This window comes from Coloeus monedula (assembly GCF_965178545.1).
Source record: "Coloeus monedula genome assembly, chromosome: 4".
NCBI classification, from domain to species: domain Eukaryota; kingdom Metazoa; phylum Chordata; class Aves; order Passeriformes; family Corvidae; genus Coloeus; species Coloeus monedula.
In genome coordinates, this window is record NC_138784.1 from 40966329 (window position 1) to 40990679 (window position 24351).

General features: G+C 41.5%; 1 protein-coding gene across 4 annotated transcripts in view; it reads left to right on the forward strand.

Annotated features, from left to right (window-relative positions):
* Positions 1-24351, forward strand: part of PTPRB (protein tyrosine phosphatase receptor type B) — a 63447-nt gene that overhangs the window by 31950 nt on the left and 7146 nt on the right. For all 4 annotated transcript variants that reach the window (XM_082280746.1, XM_082280744.1, XM_082280745.1 and 1 more), the window contains 23 exons: positions 95-361; positions 1665-1928; positions 2910-3173; positions 4087-4350; positions 5018-5281; positions 6141-6410; positions 7018-7281; positions 8116-8379; positions 8751-9032; positions 10201-10479; positions 12381-12530; positions 13754-13997; positions 15159-15265; positions 15776-15875; positions 17356-17436; positions 17540-17557; positions 17662-17743; positions 18197-18287; positions 19432-19508; positions 20321-20455; positions 21596-21718; positions 21923-22086; positions 23198-23333. In XM_082280746.1, the coding sequence (XP_082136872.1) occupies positions 95-361; positions 1665-1928; positions 2910-3173; positions 4087-4350; positions 5018-5281; positions 6141-6410; positions 7018-7281; positions 8116-8379; positions 8751-9032; positions 10201-10479; positions 12381-12530; positions 13754-13997; positions 15159-15265; positions 15776-15875; positions 17356-17436; positions 17540-17557; positions 17662-17743; positions 18197-18287; positions 19432-19508; positions 20321-20455; positions 21596-21718; positions 21923-22086; positions 23198-23333 (4190 nt within the window). The remainder of the gene's footprint in view (positions 1-94; positions 362-1664; positions 1929-2909; positions 3174-4086; positions 4351-5017; positions 5282-6140; positions 6411-7017; positions 7282-8115; positions 8380-8750; positions 9033-10200; positions 10480-12380; positions 12531-13753; positions 13998-15158; positions 15266-15775; positions 15876-17355; positions 17437-17539; positions 17558-17661; positions 17744-18196; positions 18288-19431; positions 19509-20320; positions 20456-21595; positions 21719-21922; positions 22087-23197; positions 23334-24351) is intronic.

Below are 24351 nucleotides of genomic sequence, written 5' to 3' on the forward strand. Positions count from 1 at the left end.
TGATGCACTTCCTCAGTGTGACTAAACTTCTGTTCTTTGGGGGATTCTTTTTAATTTTGTTTCTCCTCTAACATTATGACAATTTTCTTTTCAGTGCCAGCTCAAGTGACGGGTCTGACTGTGGCAAGTCAGGGATCAACCAACAGCTTGTTCACCAACTGGACAAGAGCACTGGGAGATGTAGACTCATACCAAGTGCTACTGATTCACGAGAATGTTGTCATTAAAAATGAAACTGTTCCCAGTGAAACCAACAGATACCACTTCTATCCTCTGAAACCTGGAGGTCTTTATTCAGTTGTTGTCACCACTGTCAGTGGAGGGATATCTTCAAGGCAAACAATTGCAGAGGAAAGGACAGGTAAAAAAGAAAACACTCCAGTATGCTTTTTGTTAGTTCTCCAAAGCTAAATTTATCTAAGAGAATGGTCTTGTGATTAAGCCACTGCGCTGAGTATTCAGAAAAACAGGAGTTTCATCCATATAGGTCCATATGTGCACACTGTCTGTCCAGATTTGTGTAAATAGAGCTTTAGAGAGCTAACTGCTCTAACTACAGTGGGAGCTCTGTACAGCAGGATCACTCTGTAACGAAGACAAAAGTATGCCCTGAGAGTAATGAACAACTGTGCTGGGCGAATCACTCCTTGGAAGGGACTTTCTTGTTCCATTGTTCCATGTGGTGGTGTAGGATGATTGCTCCTTACTTACGTGTGCCAAGAACCAGCCTAAAGGTGGTGGGATGTATATGTGTTTCAGTTTGTCACAGCCCATTCTTTTTCTTTAATCCAACATCAAAGAATGTCCACCAGGGCTAATTACTTATTATGAGGTACTTCTGTGTTTCATAGAACAAGATTTACTGTTGCATCAAATTCTTTAAGTTTAAAGAGTCGTGAAATGTAATACCAGTTCTTTGGATATTTAGAGGAAAAATTTGGAACACTGCAATTTCACCTTTTATGTGAATTTGGCAAAGGCCGGGCATTCTGCAGTTTTCTGCAATGTTCTCCTCGAAAACAACTATTTTCAGGTGAAAAGACAAAAACAAACCTGAAAAAGAATTGAAGAATAATACTAAAAGGCTTAAAGTAGGTAAGTTTATTTTGTAAAATCAGGGGGGGGTTTGACGCTGACAGCTGTTGGCCAGCCCCTCTGCTGAGGTAAGTCAGTTCAGTGCAGCAGAGTCCAGTGAAAATGTGGAAGTTCATTATGTCTAAGCTCTGTCCCTGTTATAACTGAGAGTTTTGTACCTGAGTGGTGATAGTTCTGGCAATGCAGAGCCTTTGAGCTCGCCTTGCTGGCTTGAAAAACAAGCGGCATTCATGTTTTGTCCACTAGGCGTCAGAGAACCCACTGGAAATGAAACATTCGGCTACGGGCCTCAGCATCTCACCAGCCTCACCACTTATTGCTGTTACTGAGGAATGGCAGTTTGAGAGGATAATTCTGGGATTTTAGAAGTGCTGGGATCGGGCCACCAAAGACAATTTCCTTCACTCTATTTAAGAAAGCAGATGAATGTTGCTGAGAGGGAGTCAGTGCAGAACTTCTCAGGGTCCCAGACCACTTATTTTGCAGGGGATGGCATTTCAGGGATTCTCACAGCGGTAAGAATTGCCTAGTTAAAGCATTTTTTTTGTTTTTCCCTCTTTGTTTCACAGTTCCTTCCAGCGTGACTGGAGTAACAGTAAATAACTCCGGTCGCAGTGACTACCTCAGTGTTTCTTGGCTGCCAGCTTCTGGAGATGTAGACAGTTACTTGGTAACACTCTCTCATGATGACAAGATTGTTCAGGCTCTCACCATTTCCAAATCATTCAGTGAATGCTCCTTCAGCAGCCTTTCTCCTGGGACGCTTTACAATGTGATGATAACCACAAAGAGTGGAAAGTATGAAAACTATTCCCTCAGCCAGGAACGAACAGGTAAAGAGAGGCTCTGAGCAGGTACAGTCACTGTAACTGTTTTGTATAGCCATTACCAATGATTTATCAATATCTGACCAAACTGGGATGGATGAGTAGGGGTTGGAGGGTCAAACTATAAAAGTAGAGCTTTATAGACTTAGTTTTATTCTTATGCCCCTGTTGCTGCTTTATGTCATGCAGAAATACTTTAGCATGAATAAAAGTCATGTCAGTCCTTATGAGTGAGCAGAAATAATGTATCCGTTTTGGCTCAAATGTGTTGTCCTGCCCTTAATGCCTCTACCTGGCCCTTCATGTATATCCTGCAGATCATCTCCTCAGAAAGTTACTCAGGCACTGAAAGAACAGAATAGGATAGGATAATTAGTAAAATGTTAGTGGGGTGTCACAATAATGAATAACACCCATGTCAGTTGGTTTTGGTAAGACATAGACATGTCTGTGGTTTTGGTCATGCAATTTTCAAGGATATTATAACAGGAATAGAGAAATCTCAGAAAAGGTTGGAAATAATGATGGAGAACCTTTTAAAACTTTCTCAAAAATTGAAAAAACTGAGACTTTACACTTCGTAAACCAGTAAACTAAAAGAAAGATTGTAATATTGTTAAAATAACAAAGAGTACAAGTTAGTGCAATTTTAGTCTTCTCATGATCTAAGTGAAAATCCAAGGAACAGCCATGAAAGGACAAGAACCAAATTCTGGATCAGTGTTTGCTGTGGAACTCACAACTCTAACAAAAACGGAGCAAGTTCCATAAGACCAAAAATTGGAAAGGCAAACCATTGTACTGTCGTAAGATGTAAAGCAGCCTGGAAACTGCAGTTACTATTTAATTGCTTAAATCCATATTGTTGTCTTTTTGCAATTTCCTCACAAAACTCTGGTAACTACCACAAATATAGTTCTCTGTCACAGCTCCTGTTACTGCAGGAAATTATTGCCTTCTGAATCTTTATGTGTTTTTTTCTTTCAGTCCCTTCAAGTGTTCAGGGCCTTACTGTCAGCAATTCAGCCAGAAGTGACTACTTGAAGGTATCCTGGTTACATGCATCTGGATATTTTGATAATTATGAAGTGATCATCAGGAACAACAATGATTTCATCCAAACAAAAAGTGTCCCAAAGGATGAAAATGAATGTGTGTTCACTAATCTGGTCCCAGGGAGGCAGTACAGTGTCACAGTCAGCACAAGGAGTGGGAAATATGAAACTAGTGAAAGGGTCTATGGCAGAACAAGTAAGTAAGCACCCTGGAAACATTCCGAGACACTCCAGGGTTATTTTTTTTTTATTTACCATACCCAGGAACAAAAATCCCATATGATTTTAACATAGAATGTTGACTATAATTCTTTGACTGTGTATTGTTCCAAATACAGAAAGCAGTGTTTAAGTTACAAACAAAAAATGAAAGAAGAGACCTGTGCTGTTAAATTGGAAAGCAAATCTTGAAACACTGAAAGCCAAAAAACAGTTGTACTGTTTTCCACATGAGTTTAGTATTTATAAATAAATTATGCCAGAATGTACAAAAGAGTTTTTTCTGGTCATGGAAATATATAAGGAAGAAGATAGACTAGACCTCATTCTATTCAAACCACTCCAAGAGCTGGAATTGGAGAGCATGGGGCAAGAGTGGTAAGGTGGCTAGTTGGGAGCCAGCAGGGATCTGCATGCAATCTGCCTGTCTTCACCTAGCACTGTATGTGAGTTAAGGAGCCATGCTGAGAAATTCAGTTTTTTACACAGATGTAGCACTGGGCAAAAGCAACTCACCTGTGTCTGGTACAAGCTGGAAAGTGCATTGTGGTGCTGCATCACACAGGTGGGCTGCCTTGCCTTGGCACTAGCTCAGGCCTCTTTGCACTGTATTTGTTGCACATACAGACCTTACTCAGTTTTTGTTGGCTAGGTCAGCTCCCTGCAGGCTCCAGTATTATTTATTTATTATTTTTATGCTGGTAGATTGTGGACTTCTGTCCTGAAACGGGACCTTCCAATGTTAGATGGGGTGCAGACCATCTGCAATCTGCTGCTTTTCCTAGGGAACTGAATGAAAAACTGTAGCGCAGAAGCATGGCTGTTAGCTTTTTGCTGTGATCTGTTAGTAAGTACTGAGAAGTTTCCTGTCTTTCTTCTCACCTCTTCAGTGCCAGAGTCAGTGAAGGAACTGACTCTTAATAACAGGAGCACAGAAGATCTGCAGGTAACTTGGTCAAAGGCTGAGGGGGATGTTGATAAATATGAGATTCAACTCCTCTTCAATGATATGAAGATCTTCCCACCCATTTTCCTTGTGAACACCATTGAGGAGTATTGGTTCACAGCTCTGACTCCAGGACGTCTATACAAAATTCTTGTCTTGACCATCAGTGGAGATGCACAACGTGCTACTTTCATAGAAGGCCTGACAAGTAAGAAATAATGTGGTATTTAAAATGTGTTGAGGCTTCTCTAGAATGAAGCACTGAAAATCAAGGGTGAGCCATGGTTTTATTTAAGCTCCTGTAATGCTGGCTCAGAGACAGCAGATCTCATTGAAAATCACAGTAGTACTACAGCCAGCTTGACCTGTGCTTAGTAAACAAATGTCACATTTACCAATATTTGATTGTTGGCAGAGAATCTGATCTGTTGCATGAGAATCGTATTGAGATGTCAGTGTTTCGGTTTCTGTTATCCCCAGTCATGCCAGTTGTTTGCTTAGTGTCTCTAGCTAAATCACTTACCCATTTTACACCTCTGTTTACTTACCTGAAGAGAGCAATCGAGATAATAATGTCAAAATGGCTAACTAGCTGAGGGTACCTAAAGAGCTTTGATTTTTTGAGGTGTTTTTAAAGCAGCATGTGGAGAAGAGGGAGGTTACACATAGAATTGCTTTTCTAAAATGGCATAATCCCACACAAATGCTTACAATTTTACTTGTGTTTACCCATGAATGAAATTACTTGTACCTGTAAATGATCTTTCTCTTTTGAATCATTTTTTCTGTGGCCATAAAGTAGGTAGAAATTAGGAAGCTTGAGTCAAACAGGAAATTTGTGAGCAGGTGCCTTTTTTTCCCCTGTTTTTTTCCAGTTCCAAGCAAGGTCAGAAATATTCATGTGTCACCTAATGGCATGACAAACAGCCTGAAAGTGAGCTGGACCCCTGGAGGTGGAGATGTTGATTCCTACACAGTGACTATATTTCAGCAAAACCATCAGCTTGATTCCCAGAGTGTCTCCAAACACGTCTCTGAGCACATGTTTCACAAGTTGGAAGCTGGGGAGCAGTACCGGGTGGTGGTGCAATCCAACAGTGGCACCTTGCACAACAGCTTAGCAGCTTTTGGGAGAACAAGTATGTTTCTCTTGAGACGAGAAAGTTGCATTATGTCTTCCCAGAGACTGACCCTTGTTTAATAATGTTTATGAATGTACCATAGGGCATGGGGACATTCAGACTCATGGAAAGCTTTTATCTCAAAGAGCATGAGTCATGATGTAGGCATAGGTCTGTTATTACCAATGAGATGTGTCATGTCAGTAGCTTTACATGGGTGAATGTGCATGGAATTCTAGTCCAGCCTAGTGTCTTCCTTCATAGGATGAATGCAGTTCCATCCCTCTCATTTCCTATGCCTGTACCCATCTGACACATGCATCTACTCCATGTAGTCAAGTATTGTGTTCTAACAGAGCCTATTGTATGGTCAAGGCTTGTTAGACAACATAATGCCCCAGTATCCTGGGTGTCACAACATACAGAACAATGCAATAGCTTGCTTTTAATCTATCCTCTTTCTTTAGCACCTGCATTTGTTATCGGTGGCCTTGATTTTTGTGCAGCAGCTGCTGGCTAACATTTTCCATTCTGGGCTCCTATTTTCCACCAATTTACGACTCCTTTATTTTTCATATTCCTTTCTTAACTGTTTCAGTCAGTTAATTCCACTCTCCTTCTCCATCTTTTCATGATAGTCTATATACATCTGTTGCTTCTCCATTCCCAGCTCAGACATCCCTGATGCTCCATAACTTCATCTGTTTGTATTTATGTCTAGGAGTTATTTGTTTGCATAAACATATGCACAGACATTTCCCACAAGTGAACCTGAAAATACATAAAGTTATGTTCTGTTAGTTACTTTATTCACATCTGTGTATTGAGTGGTCTGTATCTCACCTGGTAATGTCCTGCCTTTAATTGTCACTTCCAGTTCCAGCCTCTGTCCAGGAATTATTAGCCCATCATGCTTACAGCAGCCATTCCTTGTTAGTAACTTGGCAAAAAGCCCCTGGTGTAGCCGAAAGATATGACATCCTGCTCTTGAACGAGCAAGGAATCCTCCTGAGTAACAAATCAGAGCCAGCTACTGCCAAACAGCACAAATTTGAAGATTTACTGCCTGGCAAGAAGTACAAAATACAAGTTTTGACAGTCAGTGGTGGGCTCTTCAGTAAGCGTGCAGAAACTGTCGGCCGAACAGGTAATTAGAACTTCTTGGTTTATTTATACTTCCCTCAGTCATATATCATTAAATACATGAACCATCTGTATATCTTGATTCTGAAAAGATTCTAGCAAGGTACGGACTCAGGATGTTTATGCATCATTTTTCCTGATACATGCTTTGTATGTGAATCTGAGATTTATTATCATAATGTGACCATGGTTCGTAATAAGGATATTAAACTAAAATGTTGGATGTCTGTCTTTTGTGGAAATACCTGAATGCTTTATTGTCATTAAGTTTTTAATCCACAGTCTCAAGGCTCTTATTGCAGGATTTGAAGTGAATATACCCTTCTAAACTCAAGGCCACATCTTGCTTGTAGTCTTTAAAGCTTCTTGTAGAAACTAATGGACTGTTTGTGTGAGCACAGTCTAGTCATGCCTTCTGGGAAATAAAAATATTGTATTGGAGAGACTCAGTGGCATCTCATAAATGCTTTCCCCTTGTTTCTGACGGTTGCTGTTGACACTACTTAGCTACTTGAGGCTTAATTGAAATGTGTTACAGCCCTGAGTTTATTAAAGTTTCAGCTTAGTGCCTAGACTCTGATATTTACTTTTACATTTATCCTTCTTTTCAGTTCCAGCAGCTGTTACAAATCTGAAAGTCACAGAGAACACCACTGACCGACTGTCCTTCAGCTGGACCACCTCACAAGGGGAGCTTGATTCATATGACATCTTCCTATACAATCCAGACAAGTCCCTTCATGACAGGATCTCAGGAGAACAGCATCTCCAGCAGTGTTCGTTCCAGAACCTGCGTCAAGGCAGGATGTACCGAATGGTGATTGTTACGCACAGTGGAGACCTCACTAACGAGTCATCTGTCTATGGAAGAACAGGCAAGAACATCTAAGAAAACCATCTGTCTCTAGTGTGGTGCTCATGGGGGACACCACTGACCTTGTCTGAGTCTGATGCTCATACTAGATTAGAGCAACTATTAGAAGTATCAAAATTGACTCTAATATGTAAAAAGCATTAAATATATAAAAAGGTAAATTCTGAATGAGGTAGTTACAACAGGACAAATGAACTCTACAACAGTTCCCGGGAGCTCATGTCAGAAGAGAGACATCCCAATGTATGCTCCTTAAGCTGGAAAATGGCTGTCTCCCCTCCTAAAAGCAATATTGGCCTATGTGTGGAAAAGGCAAAAAGGCAAAGCAAGTAGGGTTAATGGGGTAGACAATCTACCAGTAAATAAAACTTGTCTCCCATGGGAAGCTCTCGCTCTATTTCTGTGTTTGTTCAGCTATATGTGGGAAGCAGAGTTTTCTAAGCAGCTCTAGCAGCTCTGACATTCTGTGAAACCTTTCTTTATTCCCCTGAGGCACCATACAGTAACCTGTCTGTAAGACTATGTCTGCACAGTGGTGCACTTTTCTTCAGCTACCTCAGAAATGGGTGTTTCCAAACACTGACTAGGAAAACGCTGCTTAATGCTTGCAAAGCTTCCCATTATAAACACTGCAACCTCTTGGTAACAGTGGCAGTTCAAAATAAGAAAGGAAGCTACTGAGATGTGCTTCCTACTTTTTAGCCAGCTGCGGTGGCTGTCTAGTTTATAACATGACTATCATTACAGGACAAGTGTAAGGTCTGCTTGACCTTTTTGCTTCTTCTCACCCAAAGGATGTCCTAGTTAAAGTAATATTAATTCCTCCTTTTTTCAGTACCAGCCCCAGTTGCTGGTCTCAAGGCATCCAACCGAAACATGACGGATAGTCTGTGGTTCACTTGGGGTCCAGCAGCAGGAGATGTTGACTTCTATGAGCTGAATCTTTACAACCCAAATGGGACACAGAAAGAAACCGAGCAAAGGAAAGACCTGGAAGAGTGGCATTTCCAGGGACTCGTTCCTGGCAGAAAGTACACTTTGGTTGTGGTAACTCACAGTGGTGACCTGACCAACACAGCAAATGCTGAAGGAAGAACAGGTATGGGAGTTTTTTTTAGTCCCATCTGTTTGAATTCATTAGTTCACAATTATGCAACAGACTTATTTCTGAGGGAGGATGTATTGTAAGAGTCATTGAAGGTATTAAGGTGAAGGATAACCTTAAGTGCATTAAACCAATGGAATGTGAAAGAAACAAGCACTGATTTCCTTTTAAAGCCTCAGGAATATGTTATGACTGCAAGAGTCACCATCATCAGCACAGGTGCAGTAACTTTCTGTGTGTACAAGATAATACAAACTACTTTGTGATGCATGAACAAAATAATGCGTTTCATCTTATTTGTCTTGTGTAAAAATTTGTTAAGAATCTCTTGTTCTTCTCTCATTTTTCCCCCCCTTTCTGCATAGCACCCAGCCCTCCTAACACTGTGTCATTTACTGATGTTGCAAACACTTCTTTATCGATCACTTGGCTGGGTCCTCCAGAGTGGACAGACTATGATGATTTTGAGTTGCAGTGGCTTCCAAAGGATCCCCTCACAGTATTCAACCCCTACAGCAGCAGCAAATCTAAAGTACGCATCATCTATGGCCTGCGACCTGGAAGACTCTATGAGTTCAGTGTCAGAACCGTCAGTGGCAACAGCTGGAAGACATACAGTCGGTCACAGTCTGCAAGTGTGAGAACAAGTAAGTAAAAGTTTCCGTTGCACCCTAACACTCAACTGAAGAAGATGCAAAACTGTAAAATATTACCAGTTCTTTATGCAATCACTAATTGCCATTAATAAATTCATGAGTGACAGTGATGAATTCAGCTAGATTCTAAACCTTTGCTGTGTGCAAGGTCAGCTGTTTAAAGACTGAAAATAGACATTTACAACCTTCACATCCAGGGTCAAGCTGTTTGGTTGCAGAGCCTAAATCAATCAGTTTCAGAGGTAAAATAAAGCTGAATATCCAAACTTCTCTGATGGTAATATATTGAAATAATCGTAATGTTTCTGAATGATAACACAGGAAGGATGAAAGAAACTGTGCTTTACTAGATTTGAAACTGGAATCAGTATTCCACTGCTCTGTGTTTCTGTCCATGTCTGTGAATCTGTTTCATCTCTAGCTGTCTCTAGCAACATCAGTAACAGGCTGATTTGAAAAAGTAATGTGAAATTGTAAAAATAACTTAGTCGTGGCAAATCCTTATGTAATTTGGGGTGGGATTCAGCTCTAAATTGACATCTATGTTTAGTAAGCTATATAGCTCTTTAATTCAGCATAATAACTAAAATTTCACCTGTATTTAATCACTTAAATGTAGATGCTTGCCATCTGAAAGTGAAACCCTGTCTTTGTTACATGTCATGATACAAATGGTGCTTCCATATTACATGGATGAAGCATATTTCTGTGGTATGTTTTAGTTACATGGACACATCACATGCTGCCCAGGAGACAAGATCAGTCATGAGATGACAGTATCAGTATTGACTGATACTGGTGACCACATGGAGCTTCCAAATAAGTTGTAACAGCTTTCTAGAAATCCGTTGCTTTGTGGTGTTGCTGTTCATGTTAAGACTTGAACAAGTAGGAGTTTTTTCCTTGTTTTCACAGTTAACTACTGGAGTTTCACAAAGCTGATGGGATAGATGTCACTAGATCTGGTTTCAGATGGCTAAAATTAGTTAGACAGCCTTGCATAATAATCAGGCAGCAAAGATTTGCTGGGAATTCTGACTCCCAGCCTCCTGCTCTGATCTGATGGTTGATGCAGAATCTAGGAGCTGTAGTGTGAGCAGAGAGTGTATGACACCTATCCCTTTTCCTACTGAGCTTCAACTTCCCAACATTTCTCTAGAACCAGACAAGATCCAAAGCCTTCACTGTCGGCCCCAAACCTCTACTGCCATCGCATGCTCCTGGACTCCTCCCGATTCTGACTTTGATGGGTATAGTGTCGAGTGCAAGAAAATGGACACTCGTGAAGTGGAATTTTCTAAAAGGATAGAAAAAGACAAATCTCTGCTTAATATCATGACCCTTGTTCCCCACAAGCGATACCTGGTGTCCATCAAGGTGCATTCTGCAGACATGACAAGTGAAGTGGTTGAAGACAGCACCATCACAATGATCGATCGTAAGTAGAATTCAGAGTTGCCCTGAAGAGAGGCCTCAAGCAGCAATAATCAATTGCTCCTGTTGGTTAGACAGTAAAAGGAGTTCTGAGCTCCCCAATTGCCAATGTATAGAGTGGTGGCCAAAGTAGATTGAACCCATCCTTTCGTCCCTGTTGTGACAGACAATGCAGGATTTTGACTATATTGCCTCTCATTACATTGCCAGACCCAACTATTTGGCTCATTCATGAAATATAGCCTGAGAAACATAAACAAATATCCTGTCCTCATCATCACATGCCTTCAGTTGTCTTCGTGGTTGCTGCTTGACTTTCTGTGTCTGGCTGTTTCCCCTCATAGATGGTAGCCATCCTCAGCACAAATATCCATCAGTAAGGACATTAGATTGTAGTACTACATTCTCTTTGGGCTTCTGTAGACTCTTCTAGGTGCTACCTGACTAAATCACCTGTAGGACTTTTACCTGAGGGAGGATCCAGATTTCCATAGCATGTGCTTTGAAACGGCTTCTTCAGTTTCTCTACCCGTAGGCTGCTGAGTGGAGAATAGCAGTAGCATCTGCTGGTGCCTCTGCACTGCCAGGCATCACTGCAGTCAACAGCCTACCATCACTGACCCTAGAGCTCCCCCAGGTTTGGCACTACCTCAGCATGCAGTGGCACAGCACAGTGCAGAGGCCTGATCTGCTCTAGAGCTAAACTTCTCAAAAATGAGAGAATGGCCAGGAAGCTTATATTCAGGGATGCCTCTGTAGCTTCTTATTAAAAGCCATGTTTGCGTGAAATGCTAGATCATAAAAATTATGTTTGCTTTGGGAGCTATTGAGCTAAGCTAGAGTTCAGTTGCCAACCCACCTTGTCCTTTGCCCTCAATTGCCTTTTAATCTTCTTCCTCTATCACAAAGGATCCTGCAAAGCCAGATGTAAGACCTAGTAATTCATATCACAAGAAGTGAGAGTGGGTCCTATTTGAAGGTTTGCTGATTCACGTTTATTCTTACTTAGTTTATGTTTATGTTTGTTTGTTGTCATTTATTTGTTCTGAACGCTGCTGCTCTCCCAGACCCTGGTAAAGACTGGAGACCCTACCTCAGAGGAACACAAAAAATTGCAGCTGCTCTTTGTAGATGTAAGAGGTTTAGTTAAACAGCATATATGTGTGTGAATTTTTTGTTCTTTTGGCGTTCTAAAAGCTTTTGAAATTTAGCCACCTGCTTACATTTTTTATATGTTTCCCGTATGTGTAATATAGTTTCAGTACTACAGAGTTTTAAAAGATTCAGGAATGTAGATCCTTAAAATCCCCACTTTTGCTGCACTTTCTTCTTTGTGTACTTCCCTTTCCAGTTAACTTCTGCTGTGTCACTGTTCAAGGTATAGTTTTGTATCATGTAAAGAACACTTCCTATAGAAATTCTGCAGTCAGTCCAGAAAATGGTAGTCTGTAGTTGAATACTGTGTCTGGCTGACCCTGACTGTTCCTCTGGAAAATAAAGCAGAAATACAGATGCTTAAAATAGGTAACTTCTGTAGTGTGTTAGGTGTCCTCCAAATTCTTGGCTTAAACCTGGGTCATTTTTAGCAGCTACAATTTCTGTTTTCATAGACTTAACATGACTTTAATGCATTTCCATGTGGGCTTCTGCAGGAATTCCTTCTGAGGAGGTGTCACTCTTATTATGGTGAATTCACTGCTGGCTTGTTTAATTTTTTTGGCAGTTTTGCTGTAGGAGGTGAAGACACTTTCTTGATTGCAAAGAGAATAGAATCAGAGACTTGGGTCCAGGCAACCAAGATTTATTACAAATTGCATTTTCCTTACTAGATCTAGCCCACAGCAAGTACATAAGTAATGCTTTCTCTCTATTTTGTATTTATTTTCTATTTATTTAATCACTCAGGTCCTCCTCAGCCACCTCCAGACATACGAGTGAACAAAAAAGACGTGCTGATTACCAAATCCTCCATCAACTTTACTTTTAACTGCAGCTGGTTTAGTGATACTAATGGAGCTGTGAAGTACTTTACTGTGGTTGTGAGGGAGGCTGATGGTAAGTGTTATGATTTAATGCTATTCTCTCTGTAGCCTATAAAATTTACATGAGGAAGTACATCCCTAGCACTGCACAGCCAAGGGGTTTCTCCTCATCTAGTGGCTGAGTGTCATACAGGTTTGGGATCCATACTTCCTCTCTACCCTGAGGATTTAAGAACTCCATCCTATTCTCAGAGAGTCTGTAGCAACTACAGTGCTCAGACAGAGGTAGTAGTTAGCTTCTGTACTCTAGGTTACACTTCTGTACTCTAGGTTATGTTCAGACAATTTCCAGAGTTATATTGGTTGCCATTGGTGATGAACACAGGAAAAAACTGCCTTGCTGTACACAGATCTCAAAAGGTAGTTTAAATGTAAGGTGGGAGCACTAAAAGGCAGCTCTTGGAGAGTTTCACTAGGCCATGCTGAGAAGCCTAAGGTCTGCCAGGTGATGTTTGCTGACTGAAGAAAATGGAAGCATGTGGCACTGTAAAACAGAACAGAAATTGTCCTTGTGGCATGCATGTAAACCTCCCTTTCTACAGTTGACCTATTGTTGAGACGTGTCTGACAAATCAGATACGTCTCAACAATTAGTACCTCATTTTTAGAAGTGGCTTCATTTACTGACATGCCAGGACATATTTTGTTGCCCTTATGGAAGTTTCTTAATCTCTCTGTCCATGAGCTCTTAGGAAAAAAAATCAGGTAGTATTTCTACTGTTGGCTTTGTCATGTTTGGGCAGACTGTAAAGCTCTTTGAGAAAGGGACTGCTCATTACCATGGCTTTGCCTATCTGAGTCTTTTTTCTAGTATTGTGAATTTACATTCAGGGGATCCCTGTAATTTCCTACTGTAGTTCTTCTCTATATACAGTAGAGTTGTCAGTGTGTGGGTTTTTCACTTGTTTTTTGAAATAACTGGTAGTAGGATCCAGGAATCTGGACCACAAAAACTCACACCAACGGCACAGGAAAAAATGTCATAACATAGAATACGACCTGTGCATGCCTATTTCAGCAAAAGTTGCACTGAGGACTTGTGAGGAAATCTACCTAAAAAATAATAGAAAAGTTGGTACTAGAAACAAGGTACCCTAACCACTGTAGCTTTGTCTTCATGAGGTAGCTTCCAAGAAATAGAAAATTGGATAAGAATATGTCTGTCAAGAGCTTGAGCCTATCAACCTCATCACATTAATGGCTGTGGCATCTAAACCTTCTGACTTTCTGATGTAGGTAGTGAAGGACCAAAGCCCGATGAGCAGCACCCATTACCTTCCTACCTGGAGTACAAACACAACAACTCTATACGCATCTACCAGACAAATTATTTTGCCAGTAGCTGTGCTGAAAACCCTGACAGTGACTATAAAAGCTTTGACATTAAGCTTGGAGGAGAAATGGAAAATCTGGGAGGAAAGTGTGATCCAGAACACCAGAAATTCTGCGATGGACCTCTGAAGCCTCAAACTGCTTATAGGTTAGACTTATATTGGTAGTTGTGCTCTGTCACATTATTGGGCTTGGTGTCATTTGGGTGCCCGATCCACTTGAGCTTCTGTAGATTAGTAAGTGGGTTGTACAATGTTCTTTGTGTTTCACTGCAAATTTATGAAAGCTTTATCCATGCCCCTGTTCCATAGGTAAGAACCAGTCATTCACTAGCATGGGAAAGATATGATTAATTACGTGCAAAACTTTGTGCAGTGAATAGGTTTATTTATTTACCTCAACTTGATGCAAAGTTCTGCTATTGCTGCTAAACATTTCTTTGGAAAGACTGAAGACCACTGGCTAAGTCAGAAGAGTACTTAACAGCGGAAGGCAAGCATGCTTCACTCAGTCTGGCAGAACTACCCCACTTGTTCCTTTGGAACAAGCTAGAAAAACCTCAAGGTTATTCTATCCTGTGGCACCATCCTCAGGCTCCAGATCTAGGTCCAGGTTAGCTGTAGGGCATAGAAGGGGGTGACTGCCAAGACCAGGCTCAGCAGTTACACTGGCTGTGAGACCAAACGTGAGCTTCAGTGTGTCTGTCACACCCCTCCCACAGGCAAATACTGTCCCGAGAGATCTGCAAGCTGCTCACTGAAAAGGCACATGGACAGAAGGCACATGCCAAGGAGTGCCCATTGTGCGTCTCAGCTTCTTCATCATCATCATCAAAACAGTGCTACCCTTTTATAGTCTGCTCTCATTGGGGCACACTTCCCAAAATTTCAGTCTGGGAAATACCCACATTACCAGAAGAACAAAGAGGCTGATAGCATTTATCCATTAGCACAGTCGTGCCCAGCCAAACAAAGGGAAAATGTGTCCCCACTGAGAAATATTTCTGAGTCCTCTCTCCTCTGCAGCTTCTTCTAGTCCTGCCTTCAGACATGGTCAGGCTGTGTGTGCCAGCAGCCAGAGCCCCATCTGTTACCTCTGCCAGGGTACCTCAGAGCACTTCACCTGTACAAGCTGGGCTCAGGGATCAGTATTATTAATTAAGTAGAATACTGATTAACTCAGGTAATTAAGAATTAATTGGTGGTCAGTGGAAAGGTTTTAGTTGTCTCATAAGGGGCAAATGAGTTTTTACTTTTCTGCTGTTGGTTCTGAACATCTGATGAGCTGGTTTTTTACTGTTTTTTTTTAGAATCAGCATACGAGCTTTTACCCAGCTTTTCAGTGAAGACCCAAAGGAACTTCCTAAACCGCTCTTTGCAGACACCTTCTTCTCTTTACCGATCACTACAGAGGCAGGTTAGTTTCAGGCTTTTATCAGTGTCTGTGCCATGTGATTAGATATTGTGCCTAAGAATACTCTGGCATCTAGAACTATTTGTAAGGAGTGGAACAAATCTTGCTGTGCCTGTCCTGAGGGCTGCTCTGAGATGAAGCTGGAGCCATGGCTTATCTACCCTTACTAGAAAATTCAGATGACTGCTTGACAGAGCTGCTGAAAGTAGAGAAAAGGAAAAATGCTCAGTGGGGCTATCACCAAGAAAGCTTCTAACTGCAGGAGAACCACTTCAGTGTAATGGAGCTGTGCTTTCTTTTACTGTGGCTGGGAGTGAATAAATTTGTTTAATGTTTTGGAAAAATGAGGACAGAAAATCAAGGCCGGGTTTTAGCTAAGTGTTTTAATGCCTTACACTTCCTTTTGTTTAGCCATTTTCTTCAGCTGATAATAACAGATCCCCTGAAGGTTATTGATTCTCTGATTCTGCTGATCCTTTCCTCAAGATATATAAATACACTGTTTGTTTCTAGAGCCTCTCTTTGGAGTTATTGAAGGTGTGAGTGCTGGCTTGTTTCTGATTGTGATGTTGGTGGCTGTTACTGCTTTATTTGTCTGCAGACAAAAAGTTGGGTAAGCTGACTTCCTTTATCACTCTGTTATTGAAGTAATGTCATATTATATTCATTTAAGTAATACAATTGATTAGGCATAACTAAAAATTGAGTCGATGCACTGAACAATTCAACAGATAAATCTATGTCCCTCAACATCTGCACACACTAAGTGTACAATTAATGACTTACGGATTAGGAAATCTATATATCCTTAATTCAAATGGTGTCAGAGTTATGTCATAGAGGATCTTTGTAACTTTTTGTTTGCAATAGGAGTCAGAATAGTTCTGAAAAAATGGTTTACCTTTCAAACTTTAGTCTTTTGGGGAAAAATGTCTTTTGTCAAAAAATGAAGTGTTTCAGATTAATTGCATGTGCATTGTAGATGGGAATCTTTTGAAACTGTTCATTTAGAATTTATCATTTCAATTCAAAAATACTGAGATGTGGCATTACCTCAGTGTCCAAAAGATTAGTTCAAACTTGGCTTCTCATTTTTTTGTCAATTATAGTTGTATATTTCACATTACAGATGAATCTTGATTAGTGAACTTACATGTTTTTAAAAAGTTAAATACTGTATCTCAACTGAAAAGATCTTTATCCATTTAAACCATTTTGCATGACTGAGAGATGTGAAATTCTTTGTAGTGTCTGAAATTAGAAAAAACTCTCAACATTTCTATTACATGGGAAACACTGCAAGTCTGAAATTCAGTTCTTTTACTTATACAAAATTAAGTTGATGGTTTTTTGAATTGTCTTTTCATATGCCAGAATTTCAGATTGAAAAAAAACCTGTTTTCTGACTAGTCATAGCTTTTAGCCAAAATGGATAAACTTCATTATAGAATGTGGCTTCTTGTTGTAAATTATATACCCAGCAGGATGGCAATAATACTGGTATGGTTTTCCCATATCAGACATAAAGTGTTCTCTAAGGGAGGTGTCTTGAAGGAGGAGATGGCAGCAAAAAGATGAAAGGCAGCACTAGCTGTGTGGAGTAAGTACCACTTCTATGGCTTTCCCACAGCCTGCTGTGGTTCTGCCTCTTACTCCTGCCATGAGCCTGGGAATCTGCTACAGGCCTGGTCTGGAGAGTGGATGTGCTGGAAGCTGTAGACCTTTTACAGCTCTGAAAATCTCCCTGCATGTTCCTCTCTACACATAGAGAATCAACCGATTTAGGCCCCATCTTGGCATAGGACACCCTCCTTAATGATGGACTGGGCTGTGAGTGTTTCAGACAAGAAAGAAGTCTTACTACCTGTGCCATGCTTATCCTCCACACCACTATTTCCAAGCTAAAATTCAAGAAAGCTCTGTGCTCCAGCTAAGAGCAGTGTCACAGGATCAGAGCCAAAATTCGAAACATACTTTCTTAAATTCCTTTTTTCCCAATTTACCATTTTCCAGTTTAGGTTATGTCATTGCCACCTCTTACCAGTTTCAGAACTTAATGGTGTAACAGAATACCTTCCTTTTTGTTCCGGCAGTGGCCATGAGAGACCTACAGCAAGGCTGAGCATTCGCAGAGACAGGCCACTGTCAGTCCATTTGAACTTGGGGCAAAAAGGGTAATGTCAAAAGTCTGTTTTTTTAACATGGCATTATGGTTGAACAGACCCACCCGATCACATACTGATGAAGTGTTTCTTTTTCTTTTAAAATAATTTCCAGGTACCGGAAAACTTCCAGGTAAAAAGAAAAAATTAATACCTAAAAAACTTCTTGGTAACCAACTGGATAAATTATGACTGTGATTCATCCTGTGATTTTCTTCCTCCTGTTGAATATTTTAGTCCGATCAAAGTCAGTCACTTTGAAGCACACTTCACCAAACTTCAAGCAGACTCCAACTACCTTCTGTCCAAGGAGTATGAGGTGGGATCCTAACCTAGGCAAAAGACTTGCTTTATGAAGGGGCGGGCTGACTGAATCAACAGGTTAATGTATTAGAAAGGCCTGCATTTGTTTGTCTTATTCACACAAATCCAAATAAGGTGGAGCATTTCATTTGAACTCCACTTGTCCATGTGCAGAAACCAACTCTTCATTTGGCATCTTGTGGTTGGCAGCCTCTGCCTGGTACCTGTCTGGCTGAGATCAGCAGCATTTATTTGTATGGCACATCTGTGGGATAAAGTATGGAAGGTACCTACGAGCCATGCACTTTCTTTAAAACAGTATGATTAGCTGTGTTATTTCAGTTATAAAAAAAACCAACCCTGTTCTCTGTCCATGGCCTTTGAGAGCTGATGAGCAATATTTCCACTTGTGTTGTCTTGTCCTTTAATTATTTTCACCTCACTTTTTATTCCTATTACTTTTTTGCAGGACTTGAAAGATGTGGGTCGAAATCAGACATGTGACATAGCACTTCTGCCAGAGAACAGAGGGAAAAATCGATACAATAATATATTGCCCTGTGAGTTTTAGCTTTGGTTGTGTAATATTGCATCACACCAGCTATTTTTCACTTTTTTTCAGCAAGCCTAGTGGAAAAGAGAGTGCAGCCAATCCCTTCCCTTCTTTCTGTCTGAGATGAAATACCTCTGCCAGCTCAGGTTCTTGTGCTTGGAGGCAGATGATGCATGGCGCTGAGTGGCTTCACACAGACCAGTAATTTAATTTCACACTAGAGGTGTAATGACTAGCATTCAGTCCAGGGAGAAAAAGCTCCAGCTATTAGGGGCATTCAGTCACTGTTGATAACAAGGAGAGTAGAAATAACAGTAGGGTTGTTTACATGCAGGGGATCATCCATTCAGTGCTCTGTGACAGCCTTGCCAAATCTTTGTTCTTCAGAGTACACAGCAAAGCTACTATACAATGTAGAGCCAGTGTGATTCTGCATGGTAAGATACGTGTGTGAAGTTAACCCTGTTCTTCTCAGACAAGACCTGTCTTGTCATTGAGAGGTTCCCCCTTTAATCTCCTACCTGTTATTTTGGAGGTAGGACATCAAGGAGGAACACCACATAACTCACTGCTCCACATCCCCACTAATGGATGTGGCATGTGCTTGAAGCACAGCCTCTCCTATGTCCTGCCTGCCCATGCCAGCAATGACACCTGACTGAGATCCAGCACGGCATTTTCTCACAAATCAGTGTCCTGGCAGCTCAGGCACTCTGTATCTCTGTACAGAGGGCCCTTTACCTACGGAAGATGTTTGGCCTGCTCAGCGTAGCTCGGAATATCACTGAAGTGCATTCTTTCAGTGGCAGAGCTGGGTGCTGCTTCCAGTACAGCACACTGCTGTTAGGATCAAAGGACAATGCTATTTTGGCCCTTTTGTTGTCACAACAAATCCTATGCAGCTCAGCAGAGGAAGTTCGGTATATTTACTGCTTCCTTCTTACCCATCTATCTCCTAGTCTCTGGAACACTCCACAGCACTCACGGATGAAAGAGGCAGTAAAACCAGCAGTTATTCCTTATAAATTAGCTTTTCATATAAAATCTTTTAACAGTGCTGGCAGCCCTTTCCCAAATGCATTTCTGTTAGTGCAGGAGGGACTGAAAATCAAGACCTAGCCCTAAGCCTCTTGTAATCAATTTCTTGCTAGATGATACATCAAGAGTGAAGCTTTCCAGTGTGGATGATGACCCTTGCTCAGACTACATTAATGCAAGCTACATACCAGTAAGTGACTCAAGGGTGGTGCTTTACAGTCCTTCTTCCAGTGGTAATTTTTCCTTCATCTAAAACTGAATATAAAGCTGGATGGTTAAGGCTCCCCTCCCCCTTCCTTTATTCACTTGAGCTAAACATCTGAGAACTCATTTTGTGGGTGTGCTGAAAGACTGTGTCTGACTGCCATTAAGTTAAGTGTGAGTGATTTACCCAGCACTTACGAACACTTCCTCGCATTGCTATAGTTACGTGAGATAGCAAGTCTAATTGGCCAAGGACATATTTTTAAAGGTCACTGATTTTATACAGTGTCCACAATAACTGTAGCTATCACTGCAGGTGGCATCCTCACTGTGGAGCTGTAGCTCATCCTGACAGCACTGGCACCTTGCAGGGTGATAAAACTGGCTGAAATTAAAATAATGCCCTTTGTCAAAGAGTTATGATTGATAATAGCTGTGGCTTTAGCAATCCAGATTTCAAGCCAGGACTCAGCTAATTTATTAAAAACGGTAAATAAAACAAAAACCCCTAGCAGTTTTAAAATTGCTTGAGACTGTGCTAAACACAAAAGAATAATGGAAAGCTTTGGCTGTCACAAAAGGAATAGCATTTAGATATACTGCCACAGTCTCTTCCTTCTCTCTATTCAAATCAGTCATTTGCTTCCCGGTCCAAGGCAACAATTTAGCTTTCAAAACTATTGTCCCAGCAAGGGTATTTTTGCTGCAGAGACCTGGCTGCAGCCCCAAGGTTTGTTCAGTTGTTAGAAGATTTTTTTCTGCCTTTTTGGAAACTAATGGAGTTCTCTTTATTTGCAGGGCAATAATTTCCACAGGGAATACATAGCAACTCAGGGTCCTTTGCCTGGAACCAAAGATGAGTTCTGGAAGATGGCATGGGAGCAAAATGTTCACAATATTGTCATGGTGACCCAGTGTGTTGAGAAGGGCCGGGTGAGCAGTGACTCCTCTTTATTATTAATGTCTGTTTTAACATCTATTAAAAGTTTTTGCTTCTTATTTGCATCACACTAAAGCCAAAAAGGGCCCAGTTGAGATATGCAGCATGAGAGAAAAGGTATAATATAAAGACTGGAGACAGATTAAGACTGTGAAGTAAGGATACACAGACTGTCCCAAGATCATGCAGCACGTCAAGGCTAGAAGTAGGAACACAGCTCAGTACTTCTGGTCTCTAATCCAGGACTTTGTTCACTAGTACTAATACAATTTTCTTAAGCATGTAGGAGGACAACCACCAACAAAAAGTGCCTGTTTATCGCATCAACTCTGATCAACTTCTACTTCAAATATAAGCTCAGAGAGCAAATGTTGATCAGTAAATACATCAAATTATCTCTAAGCCCTGATGTAGTTAGTAAAGAGACTACTCGTGCACTTAACACTCCTACTGAGTGGAGGTGTAGCATACCTTCCCAAGTATGACCATGTCCTGTGCCCTTTGTGAGACAGGGACTAGGTCTGTGAGAAGACTAAACAAACTTGAGGTAGTGATCCTCTAGTGGCACACACGGGGTCAGTTCCTTTCAGCTTACCATTTTTTCCTGAGGAGAGGACGAAAGCCGATGCAGAATAGGATCTGTGTCCTTCTGCACCTCACTGGTTCCAAATGGGACCCCGTAGGGTATGCCTTGGATTGTGCAATCTCCTTATCTCAGCAGACATGCCTCTAGGGCAGGGGCTGGTCATGCCCTACAGGACCCTCCTGCCATGTCTCAGCAAGAGGTGAGGAAGGGGCACTGGAAGCCTAGCTCTCATCCAAGCAGAGATTTGAGAAGAGTTGGCGCAGAAAATATGCCCTAGAAGAGGGCATCAGTGAAGTGCTTCCCATTCCACCCATCACAATTGAATTATGAGAACTCCCACTTCCCAACCCCATGCTAACCCATTCCCATGCCAGACCCTGTTTGTTGACATGGCAGGGACTGGCATCTCTCTCTGAGTTCAGCTACTGCCTTTCTTCCTTCATCCTCAGGCACAAGAGGTCTGAAGTCTGCTTCTGCCAGTGCTAGATAGAGGCATTGTTTATAGCTGTTTCTAACACTAAATCTGTCTTTCCTTGTGTCCCTGCAGGTAAAATGTGATCAATACTGGCCCCATGACCAGGATTCCTTGTACTATGGAGACCTGATTGTTGAGATGCTGTCTGAATCAGTGCTCCCAGAGTGGACAATACGAGAGTTTAAAATCTGCAGCGTATGTTTGCATTCTTTTTTTTTTCCTGATTAATTGGCTTAAAACACCTGCAACGCTAAATTAGGAAGGTTTCTTCTGCTGCAGCACAGTTGCATCATGCCTGGCTCTGCTCTGGTAGAAGATATAGCATTTTCTCTGAAGGTACATGTTGTATGTTCCCCTTCCTCTCTTGTCCTGGTGACCCAGACTTTTGAATCCCAACAGGAAGAGCAGCTTGACTCAACAAGGCTCATTCGTCACTTCCACTACACTGTATGGCCAGATCATGGTGTGCCAGAGACCACCCAGTCCCTGATTCAGTTTGTCAGAACTGTAAGAGATTATATCAACAGGACCCCAGACACAGGACCAAGTATTGTACACTGCAGGTATGTGCAGCAGCAGCAGGTCAGTGGCACAGAGCCCTTGTGCCTACCCTTGGGAAGTTCCCAAATGTTCATCCCTGTTAGACTATGGGCAGCTACAGAATCTGAGAGATAGCTGATGGGCTTAACTCTCTGGATGCATCAGAGCAGTATTACCAAGGCACATGCATTCACCCACAACCTCACCCTGGAGATACCTCAAAAATTATTCTTAGGGAACCACTGTGTCTCTGTGGGACCACTGGAGAGCACTAAAGTGTCAGCAGCTGCCACTGCTCATAAGCTTTTGCATTCTTAAATTGCCCTTATGCTGCTGTTGTGGCCCAACATTTGAATCACAAAGGGGTGTTTTAAAAAAGGTAAGATTTACCTGGGGTGAGTCTATGTATGGATGTTGAGACTAGCTGACAGATCCATCCATCCCTTCCCCCATTCCGACTGAGACTCCCTTTTCTTACTACCTTTTCTTGCTCTTCTGCTTTTTCCATCTCTGGCAGTCACAGGGCTGCAGTTTACCCTCAGTTCTGTGGTCCACCCCTACACTTGCATACAAAAAAGACAAAACTGGACTGGCCTGATCTGTAATCCACCAGCCAGTTGCAGCAGAGTGCAGGGCTACAGAGAGAGAGAGAGTGAGAGAGTGCAGTTGGTGCTGTATGTTCTGATAAAGCCATGTGTTCTCTGGTACTACCTGATTGTAGTATCTGACCCCTCAACCATTATATGGGCTGAGGCTTGTATCTTACATGACCCTGCCTGTGTCTGCCTGTACAGCATGTGCTGCAGCATGTCAGATGTCTGCTGTGTCCCACAGCTGCATCCCTGGAGAGAAGAGGTTTCAAAGTTAGCCAGTTTCAGTCTTGCAGTGTATCTCAGTGACTGGGTTAATCCAAAGCAGAAAGCAGTGCAGGCAGTAGCAGAGATACCTCTACCGTTGCTATCCTTTCCTCCTTCCTAAATAAATTCATTATAAAGTGTTATAAAGTCCCAAAGATGCCATTTGAACAATTTGCTTCTCACCCTAGAGATCTGAACTTTACAAAAGTATCCCGTGAAGATAGTGAATGCTTTGATCCATTTGCTTTTACATCTCTTGGGTTGTTTTCTTTTCCAGTGCTGGTGTTGGCAGGACTGGCACATTCATTGCACTGGACCGAATTCTGCAACAGCTGGATTCGAAGGACACTGTTGACATTTATGCAGCAGTACATGATCTAAGGCTTCACCGTGTTCACATGGTTCAGACAGAGGTAAGGTTTGGATAGCCTGCTATGCAGCAACAACAGCTACAGGATATAATAATCTCTCATCCTAGAGGCTCTCAAAGCACTTTGCACTTACTCCACTGTGGAATACTTGTTAGTTGTATTTTAGCTCTGTGAGAATTTCCAGTTCATTGGCTCTCTTAGAGAGAGGGTCCAAACCATAACAAAGTGGCAGGTATGCTTCCTGCAGATTTCTCCCTTTTTTGCCCTGGCCCACAATCACCCCATCAGCATTAAGCAGCAGACACTTAACAGCGCACTGTTGCTTTACTGCAGAGCCCAGTAAATGAGCTTTAAGTGGAGATACGTCCTTCAGGGATGGGTTTGGAAAACAAGCCTAAACCAGACAGATAGGCTGACATAATAGGAAAGAGGAATGCAGGACAGAGAAAATTAGATGTATGCAATTTTAAAACTCTAGCCACTGTAACCTTGTGCCTTTGCAGTTTATGTTTTATTGAGCTGCTCTGTCATTTTCATTAAAATTATTTTGGGAAGTTGATTGGCGTTCTCCTAACATACTATGGAAAACAAGTACATTTATTCTCAAAGTGCAGAAGAAGTAAATGTTTTCTATTTCTTTCTGTGCTTTTAAAACTGCAAGAAAATCATGTTATACTGATAGGACCTAAACACTTAGCTGATTTAATAAAGATGTGTTGTAGAGGTAGTCTTTACATTTTCCTTGTGAACCATTAATAGAAGAATGAGAACAAGTTTGATGGGTCTGCCTGTAGCTTGATGCTAATGGAGCTCTTTGCTGCAACTTGGAAACAAATCTGTCAGTGACAGCATTTTCTGATAGATGTAAAAGTCTTATATGGGTATAAAGAGAGGCCCAGCTGGGAACACAAAACAAAGGGGTTCCTGGAAATATCTTAATCACAGAAGACCTTCTGTTGGAAGAGAGACAGATTCCCAGCCTGGTTTGGGCATCTTCAGAGATCCTCCTACATTCCCATCATCCACAGTCTGCAAAGGCAGACAAACATCTCAGGAGGGT